The 13,837-nt window shown below is 48.4% G+C and overlaps 1 protein-coding gene and 1 long non-coding RNA gene across 2 annotated transcripts in view; both read right to left on the bottom strand.

Moving 5' to 3' along the window:
- Window positions 1-553, bottom strand: part of FOXK2 (forkhead box K2) — a 65,913-nt gene extending 65,360 nt beyond the window's left edge. The window contains exons 1-2 of the mRNA XM_021680707.1: window positions 514-553; window positions 30-114 (exon numbers count right to left, since the gene is read on the bottom strand). Of these exons, the coding sequence (XP_021536382.1) occupies window positions 30-114; window positions 514-553 (125 nt within the window). The remainder of the gene's footprint in view (window positions 1-29; window positions 115-513) is intronic.
- A 3,689-nt stretch (window positions 554-4,242) lies between these two features.
- Window positions 4,243-11,180, bottom strand: LOC110572453. The gene is made up of 4 exons (XR_002479857.1): window positions 11,158-11,180; window positions 7,132-7,438; window positions 5,603-5,710; window positions 4,243-4,282 (listed from the first exon to the last, which is right to left on the bottom strand). It is a non-coding gene; the product is annotated as an uncharacterized LOC110572453 (long non-coding RNA).
- Window positions 11,181-13,837: the final 2,657 nt, after the last annotated feature.

Raw genomic sequence — 13,837 nt, 5'->3', positions numbered from 1 at the left:
ATGGGGGCGGCGCGCAGCAGTGGGGCTACCGGCGGCCGGCCAATGGCGAGGCACGCCGGCCGAGCGCCCGCACGTCCGGCCGCGGCGCCCGGCGCAGGCGCGGCTTCCAGCGGCCTGGAAAACCCGGGGTAGAGCGTGGCTGGCGCGGAGCTCCGGGGCGACAGGCGGCGGGTCGAGGTCGTCGCGGGCTGGGCGGGGGGCGCGTGACGTCTGCCGCGAGGAGCCGCGGCTCGGGCCACGGGGTGGGAGGAGCGCTCGTGGCCTGCGCGGGCATCCGCACGGCCTTGCGCAGAGCAGGAAACTGCTTCCCCTTCGGGAGGTCCGCGGGAGACCGTCGACGGCCAAGTCAGCTCCGCGGTGCTGGGACGCGGGGGCTGGGCGCAGGAGGCTGGGGACGTGGGGGTCGGGGGCGCGGAGGCCGGGACCGCGGGAGGCCAGGGGTCCCGGGGGCATGAGGGCCGGGGATGCAGGGGCGCGGGAGGCCGGGGCGGGGAGCTGCGGGACGTATCTCACCTGGGCCCAAGAAGGTGCTCAGAGCGCCCACGGGAGGCATTGGGGCACCCCACCCCACGCCACCCCGACGGAACTCTGACTTGCTTCATTTACCATCTGTGCTCGCAGTTTAGTCCAGAATTTCTGAGCCATGACTGTGGCGGAATGTCCTAGACAGAGAAACAAGTTTCATCAAGTATTTGTGTGTTGGTGGTCTTGAGACAAGTATGGAAATGGTAAGTGGGAGAGCCTGTCACTTAAAAACAAAATACAAAGGTGCCGGGCTGGCTGGCTGGCAGAGCACGCGACTCCTGACCTCCCGGTTTGAGTTCGAGCCCCGCAGTCGGTGTAGACGACTTAAAGTCTTGTAAAAATAACTAACAAAATACAGTCGAATGAAAGAACGGGCATATGAGCAGTGTAACGAGTGTTTCCGGATCGCCGATGAGCGACCGTGGAGCGTGTTGCCGCCTTGTGCTTTAGTGCACTCATTCGGGACGTCGCCCCTCGGCTGGCTTCCAGAAGTTTCGCCGGGGGAAAGGTATTGGTGGTGTTTGGAGCGTGTGCTGTATGCTGTTAGCAGACTTCCGCAAGCTTCCTCGAAATCCTCACAAGCCTTGGCCGGCACCGGCCGGCCGTCGTGCAGGAAGCCCAGATTGGCAGACACACAGAGGGTGAGCTTGTGACATTGCACTGACGTGTTTCAGCTACATCCCTGTAGTGTGGACCCGAGGCACCTGGATAAAAGCTAGGTGATGCCAAGCCCTAAGCAAGTAGAAATGGTAAAGACCCCACGCTCTGAGGAGAAGACTCACCAAGTGCTGAGACAGCGAGGAAGGGCTCCAAATCAGTCGGGCCTTCCACCCCTTCCAAATGCTTGATAGGCCTCCACTGTACACCAGGCGCAGAGAGCAGTGAGCAACCAGGCAGACGTGTCCCATCAGGGTGTGTGAAAGTAAGAGGACCAAAAGGAAGCCAGCCTTCAGACCCCATGTGATGGAGGGGGCAAGCAGCACCAGAAGACGCTCACAGGTAGGCAACCTGCTGCTCTCCATGTCAAAAAACTGAAGGCAGAGATGTGGAAGACACACACGCAGACTCTTTACAAAGATTTGTTCTTTCAGATGTGTCCTGAGCATCTAGTTTATGCCAGACACAGGTGGAAGGAGAGAGCAGATGCTTACAGAGGATCCGCGGTACACATGTGAATAAGTACACAGGACAGCCAAAGAGTGTGTGCTGAAAGGCAGCATGCTGGGGCCAAGAGACGAGGAGAGGAGGAGACATCTGACCTGACACCTGAAGGATGTGCACCAGAGACCTCAGGAACCTCCGGGCAAAGAGGAAGGGCAACTGCTCTGAGGAGGGAATAGGCTGGTGTGTCCCAGGCCGAAGGCCCATGAATGATGGCAGGACAAACACAGAGCATTTCAGAAGACACTTCAGAGCTTCTCATTTAGAGAAGTGGGAAACCAGGGGGCAGTTCAAGCAAGAAGTAAACTGTTCAAGCAGTTTAATTGTTAAAAATGTCAACCTTCGGGGCGCCTGGGTGGCTCAAGTCGTTAAGCGTCTGCCTTCGGCTCAGGTCATGATCCCAGGGTCCTGGGATCGAGCCCCGCGTCGGGCTCCCTGCTCGGCGGGAAGCCTGCTTCTCCCTCTCCCACTCCCTCTGCTTGTGTTCCCTCTCTAGCTGTCTCTCTCTCTCTCTGTGTCAAATAAATAAATAAAATCTTAAAAAAAAAAAAATGTCAACCTTCTTGCCACATGTGACAAAATTGAAAACAGGGAGACCCATTTGTGTCTCTTGTAATGATTCAGACTATAGAAAGAAATTGCTGGACCCATGGTCCTCAAAGCTTTTTGCATAGTATCCAATAAACTAATTTTGTGAAATCTTGTAAGCCCCCACATTCAAGATAATAGCAAAATTTTCCATGTTTAAATAATTTCGGTGGATGTAATTTCTCAAATATTATAAATATTGACTTTTTAAATAAATTATGGCATCATTCCTTAGATGTATGAAATGGATCCTGAATGCCATTGTGATTTGAAACCCCCTAGCCTATATTTTATAAACATATAAACAGTCTCTTAGTTAACCAGTTTTATTAAATCCTTTACTCCTGGGGCGCCTGGGTGGCTCAGTAGGTTAAGCATCTGACTCTTGGTTTCAGCTCAGGTCATGGTCCCAGGGTCATGAGATCCAGCCCTGTGTCAGCCCTGTGTTGGGCTCTGTGCTTTAGTGTGGAGTCTGCTTGTCCCTCTCCCTCTGTTCTTCCCCACCCCCCCCCCTTGCTCTCTCACTCTCTCAAATAAATAAAAAAATCTTTTTAAAAAATCCTTTACTCCCAAACTCATTTCCATTCAAATTCCCCCACAAATTTTATCCTAAATACCATAAGTGTTTATGCTTGAGTATTTATTCATGAGCTTATTATTTACCCCTGGAGACACACACATACACAGATACATACATTAATTTGCAATTCCTGCAAATATAAGTGTCATGTTAAAACATCTCTCTTGGATTGAATTAGTATTACAACTTTTGTTAACATAATTGATGAGAGCAATATAAACATATGCAGGTTTTGATTAAGACTAAAAAGTTGAGTATATTGGAGATTTTTTTTTTTAAGATTTTATTTATTTATTTGACAGAGAGAGAGACGAGGAGAGAGGGAACACAACCACGGGGAGTGGGAGGGGGAGAAGCAGGCTTCCCGCTGAGCAGGGAGCCCGATGTGGGGCTCGATCCCAGGACCCTGGGACCATGACCTGAGCCGAAGGCAGACGCTTAACGACTGAGCCACCCAGGCGCCCTGGAGATTTATTTCTTAATATGTCTGGGGCTTTTTTTCCCCTCAACACCTAGTTCACATATCCGGTGATGAGAATTGCTGGAGTGAGGCAGGGCGCAGAACCAGTATTATCCCTGTTTTTCATAAATGGCATACACATAAGTAAACAGAAGTAGAGGAAGTCTCATTATAGCGACCTAGCACTGTTCTTTGAACCTCTTCTAGTTGCAGGTGCTACATGAGGGCAGAGGCCTTGTAGGACTGGGCGGTGCTAGGTCTCTGTGCTGCCCGGGGAGCCCTGAGACACCACAAAGGCCACACCCTAGGAGTAAGGGCCACCCACCAGTAGCAAAGGGGAAAGCAAAACACCTGAAATGAAGAGCTCGTTTAATTTTCTGAACACCAGACTGGATACAGCTGAAGAGAGGGCTTTTCAACTCAAAATTCCATCCTCTGGAAACAGAACAAACTAGAATGAGAAAGAAAGATAACAGGAAGGAATATTAGGAACTGTGGGACAAGATCAAATGTCCAGTGTGCGTAAAGCTGGATGTCCAGAAGGGAGGGAAAAGAAAATGGAGCAACAGAAACATTTGGAGAGAGGCTGTGTAAGAGTTTTACAAATTAGTAAGAATACACTGACCCTCAGATCCAAAAAGTTTAGCACCCTTGGGGTTTCCAAGGAGGACAAATTCAAAGAACCACACTTGGAGGCATATCACAGTCCGACTTCTGAAAACCAAAGGTAAAAATAAAAGTCCTAAAAGGACACAAAATTTATTTTTTTAAAGATTTATTTGTTTATTTTAGAGAGAGTGGGGGGGGTGCAGAAGGGCAGAGGGAGAGAGAGAATCCCAAGTGGACTCCCTGCTGAGTGTGGAGCCTGATGTGGGGCTTGATCTCATGACCCTAAGTTCACAATCAGATGATGACATGAGCCGAAACCAAGAGTTGGATGCTCAACCAGCTGCGCCACCCAGGTGTCCCTAAAAAACAAAAATTTAAGAGACACGTTACATTCAGGGAGACTTCATTGAGAACGACTTATCAAGAGCCGTGGGCGCCAGAAACAAAAAGATGGCATCCGCAAAATGCTAAAGGTCAAACAGTCCTTGAGACCAGTATCCAATACCTAACAAAAATATCCTCAAAAATTAAGGTCGTAATTAATTTTGAACATCTGTAATAAAAGGCATTTTCAGATAAACAAAAGCTGAAAATCGTCACCAGAAGAGCTGGCCTTCGGAAAGATACCGACCTCCTTCAGGCAGGAGGAAAGTGACCCCAGTGGGGTCCCAGATCTGCCCCAAGGAGTGAAGGACACCTGAACAGGTGATGGCGTGGGTAACTCTAAAAGACATTTAAATAATTTCTTTAAAAGATTATCAGATGAATGCTCAAAGCAGAATGTAGTCATGTGTTGTGGGTGCTCATTCCCCGCCATGTACTCCATGTACTGGGAGTGTCCCGACACAGCACGTGTCCAGGACGGGAGCCACGACCCGGGGGCTCGCACACACTGCCAGTGTGGCCAGGGTGACTGAGAGCTGAGCTTTAAAGTTGTACTTGGTTATAGTTGATGTGACTGGATGTTTAAATAGCCGCACGTGGCTAGTGGCTGCCAGATGAGACAATGCAACCCTCAGAAATAAAAAAAATATGATCACAAGGAAACAAAAGTTTAGGAAGCAAGACAGTGTTATTTCACTGTTCCGAGGTTCTTATGTGGTTGATCAAATGTTGTATGATTTCAAAGTGAACTGTGGCAAGTGAAGGGTATATACTGTACTTTCTAGCTCAGCCCCTAAGTAAGTATAAATGTATGTATTATATATAATGTTATATAATAACCTGTATGTAAAAACTACAACAGAGGAGATAAATGGAATTTAAAAAATATATGAATAGTCCAATAGCAGGCAAGAAAAAAGGCAAAAAGAACAGCTAGAACAAATATAGAACAAGGTAGTGGCTTTAAACCCAACTATGTCAATCATTATGTTAAATGTAAATGCATGGAACACTACAATTAGAAGCCAGAAACTGAGTAAAAAGGAAAAAAAAAAAAAAAAAACCCACCTGACTTAGGAGTTTACAAAACACACTTTCAATCTAAAGACCAAGACAAGCCAAAGTTACAAGGATGGAAAAAGAAGCATCATTCAAACACACTTTGTACAATCACCGGTGACAGTGGCGTGAGACTGGGCCACCTCAGGTCAGGACTGTTAGGAGAGACTGGTCCGTAGTGACAGGGTCAGCTCAGCAGGAAAGTGCAAGAATCCTCAGTGCATATCAGAACATACCTCCCAGCGCGCCTGGCTGGCTCAGTCGGTGGAGCTTGCGACTCTGGATCTTGGGGTTATGGGTTCGGATCCCACACTGGGTGTAGAGGTGACTTAAAGAGATGAAATCTTTAAAAAACAACAACAACAACATAACTTTCAAATGCTCAAAGCAAAAATGGACAGAACTGAAATGAGAAACAAAAGAACCCACAGACACAGTTCAAGATGTTAACACTGGCTATGTAGTTATTAGAACGAGCAGGAAGAAAAGTCTGGAAGGAAAAGAGAGTAAGACGAAGCCTGGCCCTTCCAGGGGGAATGTCGGGCAGGCCCCGCTGGAGAAGGCGCCGTCAGAAGTGTGTGTCAGTTAACAAGCACCGTGCGGTGTTTGCTTTGTGCCAGGTCCCGCTTAAAGGGCCTTTCCAGACACTGACTCGGGCCGTCCTCGTGGCGCCGGGATTTGACGGGTGCTGTGATGGCCTGCGTATCACCCTCAGGCAGCGCAGGCACCAGGAGGGTAACCGGCCCAGGCTAGCACAGCCCGGACTGCTCTACACCACTTCACTTGGGGAGGCAAAAGCAGGGCCGCCTCCACATGCCCCTCACAGTGAAAAGGGGTGCTTGTTAATGTTATAACTGTGAATTTTGATAGGCTTTAAGAAACAAAAATTCAGAGCAAAATCCAGCACAGCAACTGGTTTCTTTAACGAACTCCTACAACCTGTGATTGAAAGTCCTGTGGCCCTAAGCCTATAACCCCATGTTTCAGCATTTCTGCCTGAACTGAAATACCTGCACCGGGAGAAAGCCAGACCCAGCAGTCTGCGTGTCCTGCAAACGGAGGCTCTCCCTGTTCAGCTCTTGCCCAAATTTCCATGTCCTCTCACTACTCCCGAGTGGTGTGGGGGACCTGTGTCCGCCCCAGTTGCTGGGCTCTGCCCACAGCTTGCCTGTGCCATATCCCCCCCACCCAACAGCCCCTTCCCTGTTTATTCCCATGCCCCACTCTTGTTCATACAGTTCTGCCTACACGCAGGTACCCTCCTCCCCATCGATCCAATTCCCTCTTGACGTAAAGTGCAGTTGGCACTTGAACAACTCAAGGGTTAGGGGCACCAACGCCCAGCGCAGTCGAAAACTGGTATAACTTCTGACTCCCCAAAAACTTTACTAATAGCCTACTGTTGATAGAAGCCTTACCAATAACATAAATGGTTGATTAACAGTAAGTTGTATGTTAAACGTTTTATATATTGTATATATTGTATTCTTACCAAAGAAAAGCTAGAATAAAAAACTGTTAGTGAAATCATAAGGAAGAGAAAATAGATTGGTACTACACTGCAATGAAAAAAAAAAAACCCACCTGGGGCGCCTGGGTGGCTCAGATGGTTAGGCGTCTGCCTTCGGCTCAGGTCGTGATCCCGGAGTCCTGGGATCAAGTCCCGCATCGGGCTCCCTGCTCTGCGGGAGGTCTGCTTCTCCCTCTGCCTCTCCCTCTGTCTCATGAATAAATAAATAAAATCTTTAAAAAAAAAAAAACCCACCTGTAAGCGGACCTACAGGGTTCAAACCCATGTGGCCCAAGGGTCCACTGTGTTCCCTCACTGTGGCAACTGTGTGTGTGGATTTTGTAACCTGTGACATTTAGGAACTCTGGATTGGTGATGTTCTTGCTGCCTTCCTTCCATTGTTACTTCATTTCTGTAATGTTAGGTCCTGTTCCCCAGCTGGGGAGACTTCCATTTATACTTCTGAGTGATCAATGCCATGCCCATACGTGTCTGTCTCAGGAAATCGTGTAACTCCATTCATCCACTTGGCTGCCAGGAGCTGCTTTCAACTCGTCCCTGGCTGTGGGGTACACAAAGGAAACACATATTCTTATTTTGGCCAAGCTTTCAGAGAAAATATAAGGAATATTCACGAAAATATGGCCATGCTGATAATCAATACTGTAAATTTAAAAAGTATTATCATGGATGTAAGCACTAAATTAAATAAATGATAAATTTCACATTTTCTGGTTTTCTTCTTTCAGAAACACAAGTACTACGGTGTAAAAAATTATATAACCATAAACTCTCTGCTACCCAGCCTTCTGAGAAGAATGCACTGTTATGGTTGTTTAAACGCCCTGGGCTCTAGGGCAGGAGGAGGCTGTTGGCATGTTCCTCAGTCAGCGTCTGCCCAGCACCCGGTGGGCAGTAGGTATTTCGTACACCCATCACATCGCTGAACTGAACTGCAGTCTACTTGATAAAGAAATCCAAATTTAGGGGCGCCTGGGTGGCTCAGTCGTTAAGCGTCTGCCTTGCCAGGGTCCTGGGATCGAGACCCGCATCGGGCTCCCTGCTCGGCGGGAAGTCTGCTTCTCCCTCTCCCACTCCCCCTGCTTGTGTTCCCTCTCTCACTGTCTCTCTCTCTGTCAAAAAATAAATAAAATCTTTAAAAAAAAAAAAAAGAAATCCAAATTTATATGATCATGAAGTTTCAAATCGTTGTAATACAATCACAACATCACAACCACCTGACATCAAAACCTTACTGATGTGACCTGCCCTTCTTGACCATTCAGGGGCGTTCGGAGGGTCTCTCAGTACCCATGAGCATAATTACCAATGCCATTTTTCCACTGTCATGGTATACACAGAGAAGTACCTGTCAATATAGAGCTCACCTCAATTGGTTTAAGTAACTATATTGCCACTATATAGATCACTAAACAAAAGCAACAGATTCTTGAATATTGATTTGCTAAATGCCCTGTTTGATCTATCCCAATCAAAACTTCAACTGGCTTTTTTGTAGAAATTGACAAGCCAATTTTTATATTCATATGGAAATGCAGGGGACCGAAGAAAATCAGAATGAGCTTGGAAGAGAACCAGGTTGAAAGGTTGGTGGCCGTATTAATGTAAATCAATAGAAAGCTGCGGTAGCTATAGGCACCAAATGAATATAAGATGCCTTCTCTAGGGCACCTGGGTGGCTCAGTCGTTGGGCGTCTGCCTTTGGCTTGGGTCATGATCCCGGTGTCCTGGGATCGAGCCCCCATCGGGCTCCCTGCTCGGCGGGAAGCCTGCTTCTCTCTCTCGCTCTCCCACTCCCCCTGCTTGTGTTCCCTCTCTCGCTGTGTCTCTGTCAAAAAAATAAATAAAATCTTTAAAAAAAAAAAGATGCCTTCTCTAATTTGGCTTTTAAAGAGAAGATTTTGGTAATCTATAAGAGATAGCTAATAAAGCTATAGTAATCAAATGAATACAAAGCTGTAGTAAAGTTGTGTGGTATTGGTATAAGAATAGACAAGTCAGTGGAACAAAATAAAAGGTCCAGAAATAGACCTCCACATACAGAATCAATTGATTTTTTTTAAAACTTTTTAAAAGATTTTATTTATTTATTTGACACAGGGAGAGAGGGAGAGAGAACACAAACAGGGGCAGAGGCAGAGGGAGAAGCAGACTCCCCGCTGAGCAAGAAGCCTGACGCGGGGCTCAATCCCAGGACCTCGGGAGCAGGGAGCCGAATGCAGGGCTCGATCCCAGGACCCTGGGATCATGACCTGAGCCGAAGGCAGACGCTTCACCAACTGAGCCACCCGGGCGCTCCTGGAATCAACCGATTTTCAACAAAGGTGTCAGAGTTATTTAATAGGGGAAGGGAAGTGAGGCTTAAGTATGTGTTTGGTCTCTGCCCCTAGTTACTGACACAGAGCTCCTAAATCCCTTGGAATTTCCTATGTGATAGGAGCATCTTTTTTTCTGATGAGGTGACTCTGAGTGGGCTCCTGGATGGAGGATGGTCACCAGGATGAGAAGCTGGAATGTTCAGCTCCGTCCCCCATCCTCTGGGAGAGGGACTTGAGGTTGAGTTAATAGTCTGCTATGAAACTTCCATAAAAGTCTCTAAACTGCGGGGTTCAGAGGGTTTCCAGGTTTGTGAAGGGTTGATATACCCCAACTTACAGGGACAGAAGCTCCTGTGTTCAAGACCCTCCTGGACCTCACCCTATGCATCTCCTCATCTCTATCCTTTAGAATATCCTTTATAATAAACCAGGGAACATAACTAAATATGTCCCTGAGTTTTGTGAGTTATTCTAGCAAATTACTGAACCTGAGAAGAGTGTTAGGAACCCCTGATCTGTAGCCGAGTCAGAAGTGTGGGGTCCCTGGGACCCATTACTTACAAATGGCGTCTAAAGCAGGGGGCCATCTGGTGGCCAGAGCCCACGGTCTGTGGGGCCTGCACTAACTCTGGGCAGTTGGTGTCAGAACAGGGGAAATCGTAGGACGCCCAGGTGGCATCCACAGAGGCCTGGAGAACTGCTTGGGGGGGGGAGCCCACACATTTTGTGTCCAGAATGCTGTGAGTGCAGGAGGAGGTTTCCTTCAGGAAGTCTGTCCGACAGGTAGCACTGGGACAACTGGATACCAAATAATAGCAACGACCGCAAGTGAGAACTCACCACACCTTACGCCACACAGAACAGCCTGAGCTGGGTCACAGAGCTGTGCGTAATAGCTAAGACCAGGAAGCTCCCACCGCCAAAACAGAATAGACTATCCTGTGCTTTTGGGGTCTTAGAACCCAAACAGTGAAAACCGCAAAAGGGAAAGGTGGATAAACCAGAATTACGAAAAATGTTTACATTTTGATCTTCAAAAGACTATGAAAAATACGAAAATATGAGCCACAGACCGAGAAAATATCAATAACACATATGCCAGACAAGAATACCTACATAGAATTTAAAAGAACTCCTCATGTCAGGGTACCTGGGTGGCTCAGTCGGTTAAGCAGCTGACTCTCGGTTTCGGCCCAAGTCATGATCTTAGGGTTGTGAGATTGAGCCCCGTGTCAGGCTCTGCGCTCAGCGGGGCGTCGGCTTCTCGCTCTCTCTGCCCCCCCGCTGCTCACACCAACTCTTTCTCTCTCTCTAAAATAAATAAATCTTAAAAAAAAATAAAAACGGGTGCCTGGGAGGCTCAGTTGGTTGAGCGTCTGCCTTCGGCTCAGGTCATGATCCCAGGGTCCTGGGATCGAGCCCCGCATCAGGCTCCCTGCTCGGCGGGGAGCCTGCTTCTCCCTCCCCCACCCCCCTGCTTGTGTTCCCTCTCAGGCTGTGTCTCTCTCTGTCAAATAAATAAATAAAATCTTTAAAAAAATAAAATAAAATAAAAAATAAAAACATAAAAGAACTCCTGTAACTCCATAATTTTAAAGACTAAATTTTAAAAAATAGGTAAGAGGCTTGAGCAGCTACCTCACAAGAGAAGATAGATGAATGGCCAGTCAGCATGTGAAAAATGTGCACCATCCTTAGGCATCAGGGAAACGCAAATTGAAACCACAACCACATAACGGGTAGAACGGCTAGAATCAGTAAGACCAACCTTACCACGTGCGGATGATGATGTGAAGGAACTGGAACTCTTATACATTGTTGGTGGGAACACAGAATGGGACGACCGCTTTGGGAAACAGTGTGTCAGTTTCTTGTATAAAGTTACACACACACACACACACACACACACACACAATCAGCCATTCCACTCCTAAGTACTTACCCAAGAGAAAGCAAAGCCTATGCCTGCAAAATGGCCTGTACAAGAATCTTCACAGCCGCTTTATTCAGAATAATCAGAAAGTGAAACAACCTGGGACACCAGGGTGGCTCAGTCAGTTGAGCGTCTGACTCTTGATTTCAGCTCAGGTCGTGATCTCAGGGTCGTGGGATTGAGCCTCGCCTCCAGCCCTGCACAAAGCAGGGAGTTGGCTTGGGATCCTCTCTCCCTCTCCCCTCCCCTCGCTCACTCTCTCTCAAATAAATAAATAAATAAAATCTTTAAAAAGACTAAAAAATAGTCATTTAGAATCTAGCACAGTTTAAGGTGGCCCTGCCTTCTGACGTGGCGACTGCAGTTCTAGAACTGACTGCACACAGGTGTCTGTGACAGAAGATCAACACGTGACTCTGACGTACATCAGTGGTGGCCAGTTGACTACTGGAAGGAAGCAGAGAGTGAATCGGCCGAGGTGTAGCGACAGGAGAGGTGAGAGCCAAGTGTGGTGCCTGGGCCGTGGAGGGGGCTGACTTACTGCCTGGTCACCAAGAAAGGTCCACAACAACATTCACCAACCGCCAACAGGAGCCACTCCCATTTCCTAGGATTCTGTCCTTTCCCATTAAAAAATTAGTAAGTATGTCTCGCTTTGTAATTTCAATTTAAAATTACTTTTAATTAAGGTTGGAAAACATAACTGGATCACTTAAAAGGTAAAAATTGGTAAAATGTTTTAAATTCCATCTGATTTTAGGAAAGAGTGCGCTTTCTAGATGAATAATACATACATTCCTAACTGAATTTCATCCTAAACAAATGAGAGCTTTAGAGATACATCTTATAATACCAATTTTTAGAAGAAAATTGATAAATGTACGGATATGAACTGGACCTGAAAGTGTTTCTAAGGCCTCCTTCATCAAAATGTCTTCTCCACAGACATCCCTCGGGGCTTCGGAGACGGGGAGAGGCACGTTCCCACCTGTGCACTCCAGGGGCAGGAAGGGGGTCGATGGGTGTGCCCGGATGTGCCCCCTGCACACACATCATGGAAGCCATCACGGAGGAGCTACGTGTATTTACCTGCTTGGTTAAGGCAATGCTCCCAGAAAAGCAGTCGTCGGAAGGTGACCAGGGGGCGGGCAGGCCCTACACAAGTTGCCCTGCATTCCTGTGTTCTCAACCATGTCTATCTGAGTTTGGGAAGAGCACTAGGGGGCCTGCTTGGGGGCCGGTATGAAGGCACGGCGTCCTCGTAGTGGCTGGGGTCCCATGGCTGGCCAGCCCTACACCAGTTGCCCTTAGCATCAAGGTCCAGCTGCGTCTCCTCCTCCAGGCCACCTTTCCGAATCTCTGTGCTGAACCTGGTGTCCCCCAAAGGTGCCCATGGAACACATACAAAACGCAGACGGTAGGACAGACATGAATTAAACAGCACAGCTGACGGGGGCTTCTGAACAGAGGGACCTCGTTGCCCCAGCTCAGCCATCCCTGGAGCTCCCTGTGGCCTCCCAGCATCCTGGGCACGGCTGGTCCTCCCGTCTCCGGAGAGGAGACGCCGCCAGGCTCTGACTCCTGCGCTACTTTACCGCCCACGTGCGTGTTCACTGGCACATCCACTCGGCAAGCGTTTCCTGTCCCCAGCCTCATTCCTGTGCCAGATGCCAAGGGCCCACCGAGAGCAAAGGGGACACAGGCTGCCTGTCAGGCCAAGGAAGGCAGGAGACCTGATGCAAGCCAGCAGCATGCCTTACCTGGAGGAGTAGCTTCTCACACAGAGCCAGCCCCTTCCCCGAGACCCTCCTCCCACCACACACACACGCCCAGCCCCCCACATGCAAGACCCCTGCTTCCATTAGCCACCCTGACATCTGCCATGCAGTGAGAATTGTTCCTTCACCGGAACTGCCTCATTCCTAGCTCACAGTGGGACAATCACTGTGCACATTCGTTCTCCTGATGGGGCTCAGCCTCAGTGGAGCTCCTGATTGCTCTCAGCACTTGCCTGATGCAGTTAGTTTGGGAAAGTGACATTGTGAATACTGATTCCAATTGGTTGCCATTTGTTGGTCCGTGCAGAAACCTTCCTGAGTTTCTGAGGGTCAGGATGAAACCCCTCCTCATCCTGGAGGTCCGTGGGCCAGGGGTGGGACATGGAAGAGAAAGCAGGCCGTTGGGACGGGTGCACGAAAGAGAGGTGATGCTCTGGAGAGCATTCTGACGGCCCACATCAAAGCTGTACTGGGCACACGCCTGTTCCCTTTCAATTCAACAATACCTGTGTAGAGCTACACCTGTAGGAGACAGACACCACTTCATTTGGGAAACAAAAATAAAGAAAACAGAGATCCTGCCTCTAAGGAATGGGTAACAAGAAGAGAAATACCATAATTTCAAAAAGTGGGCAAGGAGGATTTCTGATACTGGAGAGTGAATTCCAGAGGGGCAAGGAGAGACTAGAAGAAACTCCATGGATCTGGGCCCGAGTGGAGCTCATTCCCACCTTCACGGAGACACACAGACAATCATAGACATGCCTGCATCCATGGGTTAGTGCACACTCCTGTACTTCCTGGCCCTGCAGCCCTATACAGCACAGACCCAGGGACAACCCATGGGCCAGTCTCTGCACCCCAAGATGGCACAGGGAGGGATGCCCCACAGGTCAGTCTCTGCACCCCGA

This window comes from Neomonachus schauinslandi, chromosome 15 (genome assembly GCF_002201575.2).
Source record: "Neomonachus schauinslandi chromosome 15, ASM220157v2, whole genome shotgun sequence".
NCBI classification, from domain to species: Eukaryota; Metazoa; Chordata; class Mammalia; order Carnivora; family Phocidae; genus Neomonachus; species Neomonachus schauinslandi.
The sequence above is the reverse complement of the archived record's forward strand: the minus strand, read 5'-3'. Positions and strand labels throughout refer to the sequence as shown.